The sequence below is a fragment of the Crotalus tigris genome, unplaced genomic scaffold (genome assembly GCF_016545835.1).
Source record: "Crotalus tigris isolate CLP2741 ecotype Arizona unplaced genomic scaffold, ASM1654583v1 scf7180000017614.5298720, whole genome shotgun sequence".
NCBI classification, from domain to species: domain Eukaryota; kingdom Metazoa; phylum Chordata; class Lepidosauria; order Squamata; family Viperidae; genus Crotalus; species Crotalus tigris.
This window is the reverse complement of record NW_024096513.1, coordinates 2,223,356-2,236,532: the sequence shown is the minus strand read 5'-3', so window position 1 is coordinate 2,236,532 and position 13,177 is coordinate 2,223,356. Positions and strand designations below refer to the sequence as shown.

General features: G+C 49.7%; 2 protein-coding genes across 7 annotated transcripts; both read right to left on the bottom strand.

Annotated features, from left to right (window-relative positions):
• Window positions 1-422: 422 nt before the first annotated feature.
• IQCC (IQ motif containing C) lies at window positions 423-4,160 on the bottom strand. The gene is made up of 5 exons (XM_039328947.1): window positions 3,883-4,160; window positions 2,878-3,021; window positions 1,944-2,268; window positions 1,608-1,726; window positions 423-1,019 (listed from the first exon to the last, which is right to left on the bottom strand). Exons 1-5 carry the CDS (start codon window positions 4,054-4,056, stop codon window positions 981-983), a joined length of 801 nt encoding a protein of 266 aa, XP_039184881.1. The 5' UTR covers window positions 4,057-4,160; the 3' UTR covers window positions 423-980.
• A 448-nt stretch (window positions 4,161-4,608) lies between these two features.
• Window positions 4,609-12,718, bottom strand: CCDC28B (coiled-coil domain containing 28B). 6 transcript variants are annotated; one of them, XR_005554921.1, is made up of 6 exons: window positions 9,797-10,121; window positions 8,421-8,590; window positions 6,822-6,976; window positions 6,547-6,569; window positions 5,337-5,844; window positions 4,609-5,097 (listed from the first exon to the last, which is right to left on the bottom strand). XR_005554921.1 is itself a non-coding variant. In XM_039328874.1 (6 exons), the coding sequence occupies exons 2-6, from the start codon at window positions 9,952-9,954 to the stop codon at window positions 5,790-5,792; spliced, it is 561 nt and encodes a 186-aa protein (XP_039184808.1). In that variant the 5' UTR covers window positions 9,955-9,981; window positions 12,378-12,718; the 3' UTR covers window positions 4,609-5,789. The 6 variants fall into 6 exon arrangements, 4 of the variants coding, with proteins under 4 accessions (XP_039184808.1, XP_039184817.1, XP_039184803.1 ...); XR_005554923.1 differs by having other exon boundaries at window positions 5,672-5,844; XM_039328874.1 differs by adding an exon at window positions 12,378-12,718 and having other exon boundaries at window positions 4,609-5,844; window positions 9,797-9,981.
• Between the last annotated feature and the right edge of the window lie 459 nt (window positions 12,719-13,177).

The following is a 13,177-nucleotide window of genomic DNA, read 5'->3' as shown; positions in this document are numbered from 1 at the left end:
TTTAGTGTCCAAGCTTGCACGGCTGTCTTTTGTTGAACTAATGTAACCCACCCTGAGGAGCTTTGGCTAAAAATCACACTACAATATTGCTACTGTCTTAATTTAGAGCAATGTTTCTCAACCTCAGCATCTTTAAGATATCTGGACTTCCACTCCCAGAATTCCCCTCAGTAAAACTGCAACTTTCTAACAAGCAAAGTCAACAGGCGAAGCTGGATTTCCTCAACAACCACCTGATTCAATAACTGCAGGGACTAACTTAACCAGGCTTAAAATCAGGCTTGACCTATTTAACAACTGTCTTGCTTAACAACGGGACTGACCCCAATTGTGATGGTAAGTTGAGAAATACCTCTAGCAGGTTCATGCTGCCTACCATAGTTGAAAAATGTGGTGTACTGCCTAATTTTACAGTCACAGGCCAAAATTTCATAATAATTTAATAACAGCATCCAAATTTCAAAAAACAAGCCAACAAAGCAGCAAAAACAACGGCACAGTAAAGACTTTAAGAATAATCCAACAGTCAGTAGCCACGAAAAGCAGATGCAAAGAAAAAAAAAGGTTCCACCTACAATACAACACCCGGGAAGAATGTCCAGGAATTGAACACTTTCTGGTCAAAGCTGCTCTAACGCAACTGACAGGTAAACAAGGCCCCACGCAGGCAACGGCTTTCACTTGATAGCTTTGCAAATACTGTGAAAAGTGACATTCTGTCACTGCTCTACCAAAGATGCCCCAAAGGAACTTCTGCAACTGCAATTCCAAAGTCTGCCGACCTTGGAAAGCTTTTGCAGTCTCCACTTTTCACAGCTACTTTCGTTAAGTTTCAATGGTGACTTCAGGATGCGGCCTCTCCAAGGAAACACGGCAGACGCCTTGCTTGCAGCCACGTGCTTCCTTTCTGGAGGTAGCAGGTGAACGTGTGAGCTTCCAGTTCAGGGAGAAAAGATCACAGGTGCCCTCCCGGTGAGCTCTCAAGCTGGGTTCCCCAATCTCTGTTTCAGGATCAAATACTATGAGGGATGAGAGTAACAAAAAGGAAATGAAAGAAATGAAAGTAGACAAAATCTACAAGAGGGATTCCCTCGGGGTATAAGAGCGTGCGCCTTTAAAATTCAGAACGGTGCTCGTAGATGCATTGGACGGGTTAAAACTATGAAGGAAAGGGTTTATGGTCTCTTTGGAATACAGCAGTGTTTCTCAACCTTGACAATTTTAAGGCATGTGGACTTCAACGCTGGCTGTGGAATTCTGGGAGTTGAAGTCCACATGCCTTAAAATTGTCAAGGTTGAGAAACACTGCTGTATTCCAAAGAGACCATAAACCCTTTCCTTCATAGTTTTAACCCGTCCAATGCATCTACGAGCACCGTTCTGAATTTTAAAGGCGCACGCTCTTCCATACCCCGAGGGAATCCTGCCAAGGCCACCTGCTTTTGCCCAAGCCCGGGACAAGGCTGAGCTACCTCTCCTCCCATTGGCACCTATCAGTTTACGGAAGAAGCGGTGACCACAGAACTGTGCCAGACCAGCCGGCATTTGGGTTATGGCTGCTCCCCAAGACAAAAGGCCGGCAAGCGACCCCAAGGCAGCATCCTTACATTCTTACGGCTGGCAATTGCCTGCTGCAGCCAGAGCAGTTCCATGGCCAGGTGCTTGCGGTAGTTCTGCAGACCAGGCATCCCTCTGGGCATTTCTGGTGCTTTGGGGAAATGAGACTCTGGAGAAGAAAAGAACGAGGCAGTCAGAAACAGGATTCCCTCTCCTCAAGCCGGGCAAGGCACGCGCGCACACACACACACACACACACACACACACAAATGTTGCTTCTGTAAAGTTGTTTGAAGATTGATGGTATCCAGGGACTTGGATGAGCAGATGTAGTAACCACCTGCCCCATTTACCAAAGTCCAGGGTTCCTCCAGCGCCTATCTTACCTTGGCTCATCCGGGGAGACTCCGTCCCCAGAATTGTGCTGCTCCAGTCAGATGAGGCACTGCTGGGCTCCCCTTCCTCCTTCTCTCCTGGCAGGCTGCAGACGTTCCCAGGGCGAGCCTCCACGGCTTGCCCCAGACTCTGTCCTACCTCCTCGATCTTGGGTTCAGCTGCCACCTCAGCCAGAAGTCGGTTTGGAAACTGCATCTCAAAATCACACATTTGTTTAGACTGTGACACCTCTTGATGATATTGTGCGTCCTGTTTTTGTGGCTTGTCAGCTTTAACCTCTTCTCTGTTGAATTCCTTCATTGATTTCTGGGCAGACTATAAATAAAATATAAAAATAAAGTTCATTAATATAAAACAAAACAATAATAAAAAATAATAAAAAAGATTACCTTTAAAAAGGGAAAGATCATTATTTACAGAGCAAGACACTTTCTAGTTGAATGTGCAGGTCTGTGTTGCATAGAGCACTGCACATCCTACTACACATCACACAAAAATCAAACATTTATATGATATACAAATGGATATACCGAATGTCACCAGACTGTTAGTTTTGTAACAACAAACACGCATGAAGTTCATCTCTATATGGAGGAAACATACTTGCAAAGCAGAAGGAAAAATTGCATTTATTAATTCCTAATTGAGGGATAAGTGCAAGTCAAGCTGCGGGCATGTGCGTGCTGGCCCACTGCTCATACAGCCCAGTTCCCCTCTCCCACCCCCCCCCCCGCTGGGCCACCAAGCTGCAAAGGTTGCTGATCGAGATGGTTTTCATGCTTAAGGTAGAAACAGAACTCACAGCCTTCTGGTTTCTAGCTGATGTCTTAACTACTAGGCCTTTAATTCCCCTCTGGAGGAATTCAGCAAACAAGGATCGATACTGCTGCTTTTGCTAAGAGCTGAACCTATCAACAGTCATACCTTTGAGAGAAACTCTGGTCTTGGGAAGAGATGGCCAGTCCACTGGACCCAGTCCAAGTCCCCTTCAATTTCCTTGACGATGCTCTCATACTTACTCCTTAGGCTTTGAAGCCTTTTCCTGGTCAAATAGCCCCTGACAACAGCCTAAAAGGGAACAAACAGTTAAAAGCACCATCACAGCTGGACAGAAGTGACCGATGCTGGCATAGAACAAGGCAGCACAGACCAAGTTTCTCCAGTAATGCAGGGTTTGATAGGTAGAGGTTTAACAGGTGATTTTTATCCCTTACATCTTGTTCGTCCAGCCGCCATTTGACAGGGGGGGTGAAGGCGGCGCTTACTTGTGCCCATCCCAATTCCCAGGCCCAATTCTTAAACAATGAAGGTGAGGAAGGAAGACCAGGGGAGCCCAGACCCTTTTATTACATTTATCTGAATCTTTTAACCTCTCGCCCTTTCTACTACAAGCAGTCCTCGACTTACAATCACAGCTGAGCCCCAAATCTCTGTTTCTAAGCAAGTCAATGAGTTCTGCCCCGTTTTACAACTTTTTCTGCCATCCTCGTTAAGTGAATCACTGCAGTTGTTAAACTCGTAGTAAGATGGCTGTTATGTGAACCCCCCACTTCGCTGGTCAGAAGGTCGCCAAGTGGGAATCATGTGATCACCTTAGTTGCCAAGCGACCGGATTTTCGTCACGTGATCATGCCGTCGTAAATGCGAAAAACGATCCTAAGTTTCAGTGCTGTTGCACCTTCGAACGGTCACTAAACGAATGGTTGTTAAGTCGAGGACTGCCTGTGACTCTTCCCCAGATTTCCCTCTGCAGGGCGAAGCAGGGGAGGGCAGGAGGCCCCCCGGGCCAAGGGCAGCCCCGAGGCTCCTTCCCAGCCACTTTCCGCCCCGCGTTCCTCCCTCTCTACGCCTCCGGCCGGGGCTTCTACCCACCGACCCCGGCCCTCGACCCCGGCCCTCGTCCGAGCCGCCAGCCCGCCTGCCGCCTACCTGCAGCCGCATCGCTGCCGCCGCCGCCCGCATCCTCCGGCCAGCCTCGGCGACCGCGTCCCCTGGTGACGTCAGCGAAGAGCGACTCGCGCCACGCCCCCCTCCTTCCCTTACACGGCCGGCGGCTCGGTCCGTTTTCCAGCTGCGCAGAGTTCCAGGTCCCATCATTCCCATCGGGGGTCCACACAAAGATTGTCTGCCCGACCCCCACTCTGATTGGCCAGGTTCTTCGGGCTAAAATGGGGGCGCTCGAGGGACCGATCCTCTCAGCCAGGTGTGCGACGCCCACTTCCGGTCTCTGCTCGGCTGCATATGACGTCGTCACTCCGCGACGCTCGGCGGCTCTAAAATGGGCGGATTTTAACTGCCAGAATTCCCCCAAGCCACGCTCCAACGCCGGCCGAGCCTTATCGCTCCTCCCTCTCCCACCACCACCACCACCCCCGCCGACGACCCGAGCCCATAAAAGCAGAGAAAGGATCAAACGCCGCTGCTAAAGCTTTAGTCGACAACGGAGGGGAACTATGGTTCCTTTATGACTTCTGGACTTCAACTCCCAGAATCCCTGATCCAGCATAGCTGTCTTAGAAATTTTGGAAGTTGATGTCTATCACGGCTGGCTCAAGAATTCTGGGAGTTGGTCCACAAGTCATGAAAGGACCATAGTTCCCAAGGAAGTCTCAGAATGAGCAGCACCCTCCTGTTCAATAAAACCATAAAACAGAATGAAATTTCAGAATGTTTTTTCTTTTATGTAAGTGATTCAGGTTGTGGCTTAACACTCTCAGCACCACATTGATGGTTCACAGAGTCTGCATTTGGGAGGGAACTCAAGTTAACACAGGGCTCTTCTCTCTGGAATTGCTTACAAAGGAAAAAATGCCCCCAATTCCAGCAACAGACAAAGCCTGGAAATAGGTTAGTCGATCCAAGTAGTTTTCAGGACGGAATTCCCCACTTCCCCCTGCTGAGCAGAAGGTCTCTCTATCTCTCTGGTTTTGTGGTGGCTCCCGGCCAAAGGGGCTTTCCTGATTTGACAGCCTGTGGCAGGCAAACCAAGCAGCTCGGTCTGTTCCTTCTTCTGCACATCCCCAGCCAGGGAAATGGAGGTGATGTGGGAGTGCAGGGATAGATCAGGTTGTCAGGAACCCTCTCAGCACAAAGGTTCCCCAGTCGCTTTCATGTTCGATGCTGTCAGAATTCATCTGTTCACAGCTGTAGATCCAAGTGGAAAAGGAGGAACATAAAAGGATTATCATGAATAATAGGGGCTTTTTCCAAACTCTCCCCAAAGCAATTGTCCCACCCCTAATATACTAACTGTAGTCTTAGGAAAGAATAATATATAGCTCTCAGACTAATGCCATGTGCAGAGCAGGCACAGGATGCAGGAGATCAAACTCGTGCAGCCTTACAAAAACAAAACTATTTAAAATGAGAGGTGCCCAGCTCACATAGCAGGAGGAGCGAGAACAAAGGGCCGCCATTGGTGTTACGTCTGCTGCTCATCACAAATTTCCGGAGAGGTTTGTCCATTATGGCACCTGGAGCGACACTGCAAGAGGAAGGAAACCAGAAGCCTCCTTCTCTTGCCACACCTAAGCAAAAGAGGGTCTCTCAGCTCGACTCGGGGCTCCAACATGGAGGATCAGCATCCTGGCCGGTCCCTCTCCTTTGCCTTCCTTGCTTCTCTTTCTGTTTGGTAGCCATGCAGAACAGGCTCTTGTCCCTTGAGCTTTCTGCCTCCTGCTTGCGTGTCTCTGCCTCTTTCCATCTGGCAGCCCCTAACCTTTCAACAAACACAATTCAGATGCAGTTGCCTGCCAGACATCCTTGTGGGACATCTTTCTCGAGGCCCATTCAGAAGGGCCACAAGAGGGCCGGCCTGGCCCTTCCCGATGCCTTTTCTAGGTGTTGGGTGCTTCTTCCACATCAGGATTTTCAGCCAGGTGAAGCTTTTGTCTAAGGTGAAGGGTTAAGAAATGAGTAGTAGGAGTAGGAGAACAGCCGTTTCTCCTGGCCCTTTCTCCGAACTTCTATAGCCTGGATAGACCAGCTGCCTTCCTGAAGTTTTGGACTTCAGCTCCTATCGGACTCAGTCCAAATGACCAACAGAAGGAATCCTGGCTAATCATGTTGCAAAGTTGCATCTCAGGGGGCAAAAAAAGCCAAGATGGCAGCCTCCCACCCCTTTTTTACAGATGCAATACATGTAAACAAAAAGCCAAGGCTTCAATCGTGCAGCTGCAGTCTTTGTCTTGACTAACTTTTCTCAATCTTGGAACTTTAAGATGGGTGCATTTCTAGATGGGGAATTCTGGGAGTTGAAGTTCACCATCTTAAAGTTGCCAAGATTGAGAAATGTTGATCTTGACTTTTATAGCCCCCATCCACCCAGGGACATCTCTGCCATTGTTCAACCTATGAAATATAATATTGTTATGAACATCAGCCATGTTGACTTAGTTTAGATTGCAACTCTGAACTAAATCTGCAGCATGTAACATTAACACTGAGGAACCTGGAAGTGTACATCCACACCCACACCGTCTACTTCTTCTCTGAAACAGCACCCCGTTCACATCCCTTTTCCTCTCCTGCCCAACCCCCCCCCCCCGGATCAATTTGCTAGGAAAACCACATTGGGCCCTACAAAAAGGATACATGGAATTGCTGAGTTCTTCCAGCTGCAAAAACAAATGAAAAAAGCAAAAAAAAAAAGCATTGTGAACATACGCAAGAGGCACAGCCCTCCCTCCAGCCTCGCCTGCTGTGTCCCCTTCCACCTTTCCAGGACACTTCAAATTGCTCTCCCCATCAAGCCCAGCAGTCATCCTGAACCGTGCAACTTATTTTAATCCCCAGCTGAAGAAAGGAGGAGGACGGGAAAGGGGGAGTCCTTTGAAGAAGAGAAGAAGGCAATTGCTTGGGACACTCACGTTGGTCAGCAGCTGGTCCAGATTCCTGTCAGCCACAGTTTTCTTCTGATCTTCCACAAGTTCCTCCACGTAGACATCCAGGCCGAAGTGCAGGCGGGCAAGTTTCTCCTGCATTTCCCGGACGTGCTCCAGCTGCTCAAAAGAACATTCTCTGCCTGCAGGCCCAGACCAGGACAGGGGAGCAGAGCAAAGTCGAGCCAAACGGGGGGAAAAAAGAAAAGATTTACTCTGCGGGCCTTACCAAAAAGGAATTAATGGCGGCAGCAGCAGTAGCATTGATTAATGTTTCCAGCAACTAGAAGTTTCTTTGATTAATGTTTCTGGTCCTGGAAGAAACAAAGAAAGCTCTGTACAGCCTGGTAAGAAAACTGGTTCAAAACCTGTCGGGGACCCTGACTTGAACTATAGTTACTTGTAATCTTCTCCACGCCTCATTATAATGTAAAACCTCCTGAATATGAGGATGTGCATTAACAAAATCATATTAATATTATGGAATGCTATGAGGATATTACATCCTATATACTAAAGACATGTGTGCTACATCAGAGATATGTCAAATGATGCTAACCAATGAAAGAACTCGTTCCAGACCCAATAGGTTTGAACTGTATATAAAGAGATTTTCTATTTTCTAAACTACTTCTCTCCTCTCTTGGGTGAGGTGCCTCTCCTTACTTGTGTACATCATTAAGACATTTTAATCTACTTTTCTAGCTTGGGTTCTGTTTGGGCAAGGTACACTGGGCTAATGGATCTGCTGGTGTTTATGGCTAACGGCATGATAGTCCTAACCAACTCAACAATCATCTCCAGACCAGGCATGGTGTGTTAAACAGATCATTATAATTTCTTCCAAATCAAAAGCATCACAGTTGGTAAAAACTCAAACTATATCTATTATTGAAATCCTTACAACAGTGATTCTCAGCCTTGGCAGCTTGAAGATGTGTGGATTTTAACTCTCTGAATGCCCTGCCAGCATGATTGCCGAGGGTTGGAAATGCTGCCTTAGAAGCCCAAAACCACTGTATCAAAGGAACATAAACCTTGCACTTCACTGAAATTTCACACACACACCCCATAAGTGGAGCTTATGTACATTCCATATATAATTAATCCATACATTAAGTTGCTAAGCAAAGCGTCTCTGCCACATCTTCTGGGGAAAATCAAATGAGCTGATACTGGGACAATTATTCTATCCCTGTCAAGTGTGGGGAATATTAATTGTTGCAGCAAGACAGGACAACCTTCCTCCATGTAGATAAGTGGGTTGACGACGGAGCCCTTTGAGACAGAAATGCTTCTAGCCAAGGATGTGGGCAGCGGTGGCCAGGGACTGACAAGCAGATGCAAGATTCAACACAAGAGAGAGGCTTTTTCGTCAAAAAGCACAGAGTAAAAATTGTGATGTCATGAATAAATGAAATCCTAATAAAAATGGATTAATAGGTTGCTCAAGAAACCTCTTCCATGGAAGTCGGGTTAAGAAAAGGATTAGCCAGAGATTAGTGATAACCCAGGATCTGAACTCGCCTCAACTCTCTCTGCCCAGCGTAATACAGTCTAGAGATATCCCAGCATTAAAGATGTTACCGAAAGCTTGAAGCTTCCCTGAGTGGAAATCATTCAGCAGGTTAAGGAGACCTCCTTCCATCTCATACACATCAGAGACGTCGGTCAGGAACGAATGCTGCAGGGGGGTGCCCACCACGGACCCCGCATTGCCCCCAAGCTGTGGGACTCGTGACGCCTCCTTGCTTGCTCTGCAACGGAAAATAAGGAGAGGTGAACAATGGCAGGAAACCAGCCAGCCTCCAAGAGAAAGGCAGGCTCTCCCCCAGGATCGGCCAAGCGTCCGGCCGGCCAGCACAGCAGCTCTTCTCCCCTGCAGAAAGGTTTTGGCATTGCCTGGAGGGCGATCTGCAAGGACTGGCATTTGGGCAGCCCTTTAAATATCCTCTGATGGGGTGCTTTGTACTGCTGGCTGAGCCTCTTCTTCCCACCCACTCTCCCACAACCCTGCCCCATCGATGCGGTGGTCCCTCCACATACCTACGTACCTGCATTTGCACAAACCTAGGCTTAGCTGGTTATAAGTCTGAATAGTTTTTTGTGACTTACGGTTAACTGTGCAAACTCAGAAAGGAAGCTAGCTTGAGAACTACAAGCTGTGTGAAGAGGGCTGGACCCGACCGGCCCTATTTCTTTTACTGAATTGTAGTTGTACAACGCAAGGAAGATGTGAAAGAACTACCTTAACTGAGCTGAGGGGCCCATCAAAGACCCTTGACTCAAACCCACCACCACAGGATGAGATGTCTAACCACGGATCGCTCAATGAGATCCAAAGCAAACTATGCTGGTGTCCCTAAGCCAAGAACTCACGCGTGAGTCACAAAACCATTTAAAAAGCGAATAGAGCTCCTTTGGGTATCGTAAACACTTTTGTGAGGAAGGATACATGTGGGCTCAGCTCTCTGTTTAATAAATAAAGTCTCCTCAAGATGGTCTCCTTATCAACATGACTGTGAAGTTTTCTTAGCGGCAAGACAGGAGCCGTTTTTTATTGGTTTCTGAGAGGTTTTGTCACAACTCTGAAGTTTCATCCCAGCTCTGATTCTGCTATGTTTCTGAGCTCAGATTCCTGCCGCAGGCTGCCCCCAGTAGAAATATTTCTAATACTGCTTCTTATTATTGCTTTTTTAATAGCCAAATTCTTTTTCCTGTTGCCTTTTGTTGTAATTTTCATTTCCCAGGGTTGGTTCAAATGCTTTATGATGCTCTGAGACAGCTTCTGACAAGGGCTGGAGCGGCAACTGAAAATAAACGAATCTTCCATCCACGTGAGGCTCAGATTCCACCGGCCCTACCTGAAAGTCTGTCAGCCCTGCCCGAGCCCCTGGCCTGGCCTGGCGCCCTTAGGCCTTGCCTGCCCTCAGAGGCCCGCTCTGTCCCGTCCTCCTGCTGACCTCTTAAACTTGGCTCTTGGCCTCGGAGATGGGAGGTGTGGCGTCCCCAGCGAGAAAGAGGCACTCTTGCTGGCCGGAACAGGCAGCTTGCGCAGCGCGCTTGCAGGGCCCGGCTGGCCCAGGTGAGCCTTGGGGCTCTTCTTCTTCCTCTCCTCCATCGTGGGGCCTCCCTCTCAACCACCCCCCTGCAAGAGAAGAGCAAGCTGTCATGGTTCCGACAGATGAAATTCTTCAAAGAACTTCGAGGCATTGTTTACCTTAAAGAATCTTTATTTTGAGTAGCCTAACATCGGCACTGGCATAATCAAAGCCAAAACCTGGATTCCCTTCCCCTGAGCACATAGTATCAAAGCACAATTCCCTTCTCCAATTAACAGTCATAAATCACATTCCCCAATTAGCTTGAAGCCCGGGCTTCCTCTCCAGTTCTCCAGCCCACCAATTCCTTATCAGCTCTGGTTACAATAACCTTGTTTCTCAGGCTAGGTTCAGTGTTGTTATGTCTAGCTCAGTGGTTCTCAACCTGTGGGTCGGGACCCCATTTGGGGTCGAACGACCATTTCACGGGGGTCGCCAAACAACGCAGTCCGCCATTATTTCCCCCTTTTCCTTAGCTGTGCTACTCCCTTTTATTCTATTGGCTTTTGAAAGCCAATAGAATAGACTCTCTTGAATAGAGTCTAATTCTATTGGCTTTCAAAAGCCAATAGGAATTGTCCAGGCTGTCTCTGCCCTGCTGAGCCCGCCAAAAGTCCCATTCTGCAAACGGTGCTGCACCAGTTGAGTAGTCCTCAACTTACGACCGGTTGAGTAGTCCTTGACTTACGACCGGTTGGGGTCGCGGCATTAAAAAGGTTGAGAACCACTGGTCTAGCTGGACTCTCGTTCACATCCCCCCTTTCAGCATCATCTAACTTATTTCTTGATTTATTAAATTTATATGCAGCCCATCTCATTGAAGCAAGCCTTAAGACTGGTTCCAGCCACCTCCCTTTATAGAATTTTATGGGAGGGAGCATGTGGCAAACACGGCTGGGAGGGTTTGCATGGCAGGTTAAATAGCTTCTTTACCTCCATCCTGCCCTCCTCCTTCGACCTGATCATTTCTCCAGGGCAGCAGGACACCTAAATCTGGGGCAGGGCCTCTTTCTCACCAGCCATAGCCAGGATTTGGATACAGTAGTTCAGGTTTTGGGCTGATGGTCATACAGGATGGATTTTGTAGAACCAACATTGACTTTGTAGTATTGTACTTGCTAACTTAATTATTTTGAATTTTCATTTGACTTATTTTTCTCTCCTTTTAAATGATATTAATGGTTTGAATGATAACGTCTAACATTCCTAAACTTCCAGATTAAAAAACAGTCTTTATTCCCCAGATCAGAATAGGATGGGATGTCTGGAGTTTGTCTGGTTTCTCTCCAGTACATCTGGTTTCACTCTCTGTGAACTCCAAACACATTTATGACTTTTCCTCATTAACATCTTAAATTTTACGCCCAGGCAAATTTCGTCAGACCTCATTTAAATGGACATACATGTTGTCACATGTATGTGTTTAATTCTATGTAACTGATTTACTATGCAAAAGAAGGGTTAGTTTTGCCCTGTCCAATCAACTTTTCTCCTGCATTTTCTTTGATTAAAAAAAGGGACCGAAAGCTGGTCTCGGGGTTCCCTCTTAGAATGAGAGGAATCCGTTTTAGTCAGAGCGTTCAAATTGTAATAAAAAGATCTTCCTGCCTCCATCTGTTTCCTTGGAGAGCATGCAGGAGCCTCGGAAGCCGCGCCTGGCTAACGGGCTCACCCAGCCCATTTCGTCCCCGAAAGAGAGCGGGCCCGGGGGGGGGACCGTTCCGGGTGGGCGCGAGCCCTCCTGCCCTTAATCTCTTTCGCAGCCTCGCGTCCCACCTGAACCTTCCCGGACTTCCCCAGTTGGTCCCCCGTTTTTTTTCTTTTTCTTGCCGCAACGAAAGGAGGGCGGGCGGCGCTTTGGAAAGTCCCGGAGGAATCCACGGGCGGCGCCCCCCCCAATGTGGAAGTGGAACCCGCGCGGTCCCTTCCTGCCTGCCCGCCGAGACCCCCCAGCTGCTCCCCGGGCCGGCGGCCCCTATCCGGCCGGCCGGCCGGAGATCCGAGGCGGCGAGGCCCCGTCCGCGGCGCCGGGTCGGGGTCAAGCCGCTCCCGCTCCGGGGAGGCCAGCGACCCCGTCAGGGGCAACCCGCAGCCCCGTCGGCTTCCCCGAGAGGCCCCGCGGCGCGCGACCCTCCCGGCCGGCTCTGTCCCTCCAGCCGCTTCTCCCGGCCGTCCGAAACGCGGAGCCCGGCCTCCCTGCTGCCGTCCGCCCGGCGACTCCGCCGCCTCCGTGGCGCGCTGGTCGGGCGAGGGCAGCGTAGCCGGGGGCGCCGGCTCGGCCTCGGCAGGCAGGGCGCGGGCGGAGCGGAGGGAAGCGCCCTGAGGCTCCCGCAAGGCCGTCCAGGCGGGCGCCGGCAGAGCCGCGTCCGGCTGAGGCTCTCCGGTCGGCGGGGCGTCTGGAGCGGAGGAAGCCCCCCCACCACCCCGGAATAACAAAGAGAACCTCTCTGGCGCCGAGCCTGGGAGTCCCTCGGCGAGCTGCCGCCTCTCCCTCGCGAGGGGCTACCGCGAGCGCCGCAGGCTGGGCTGGGGCCGGACGCGACGCCCCTCCGCCCGGTTCAGGCGGGCTGCCCTCCCGCCCGAGCCCTTCGACCCTCGCCGCTGGAGCGCCGAGTCGGAGCCGACCGGCCCAGGCGTCCCGGCGGCTCTCGTGGGCTCCGGCGGTGGGCTCCAGGGCCGGCCGCGCCTCTGCTCCGCCCTCCGCAGCCGAAGGCTTGAAGGGGCGCCGGGCGCCTCTTGCTATTGGCACAAGGCGCGGTTCTCATCCCTGGCAGCTCTAAGATGGGTGGACTTCAATTCCCAGAATCCCCCAGTCGGCAAATGGCTGGCATGCAGAATGATGGGTCGCCATCTGGTCTGGTCTAATCAGATGACAGCAAGGCTTCTATCGCCTTAAGTAGATATCCCTGACCTGCCTTCTTCTTCTTCTGCCATATCCGTTGTTGGACGTTGGTGATCCTGTTTTTATCAGCAGCCCCACGAAAAGTGCTGCTGAGTTTTGTCCAAACCAGTCCCTTAAGTTTTGAAGCCACGATGTTCTTCTTCTGCCTGACACCAAACTGACAGGAGTAGCCAATACTTCAGAAGACAAACTCAGGATCCAAAAAGATCTTGACAAACTGGAACAATGGACCCTATCCAACAAAATTTCTATGTGGAGAAAAGCAAAGTTTTATATTTAGGCAGGAAAAATCAAAGGTACAAGTACAAATAGTGCGAGACCTGTCTCAAAAATAATAACTG

Coding starts and splice junctions, on each gene's coding strand:
- IQCC (XM_039328947.1), bottom strand. CDS start 4,056: ATGGGAATGATGGGACCTGGAACTCTGCGCAGCTGGAAAACGGACCGA. Junction 3,022..3,882: donor CGGCAGCGATGCGGCTGCAG/GTAGGCGGCAGG, acceptor GTTCCCTTTTAG/GCTGTTGTCAGGGGCTATTT. Junction 1,020..1,607: donor CAATTGCCAGCCGTAAGAAT/GTAAGGATGCTG, acceptor CATCCCTCATAG/TATTTGATCCTGAAACAGAG.
- CCDC28B (XM_039328874.1), bottom strand. CDS start 9,954: ATGGAGGAGAGGAAGAAGAAGAGCCCCAAGGCTCACCTGGGCCAGCCG. Junction 8,591..9,796: donor CCAAGAGCCAAGTTTAAGAG/GTCAGCAGGAGG, acceptor TTTCCGTTGCAG/AGCAAGCAAGGAGGCGTCAC. Junction 6,977..8,420: donor AGGGAAGCTTCAAGCTTTCG/GTAACATCTTTA, acceptor CTGGGCCTGCAG/GCAGAGAATGTTCTTTTGAG.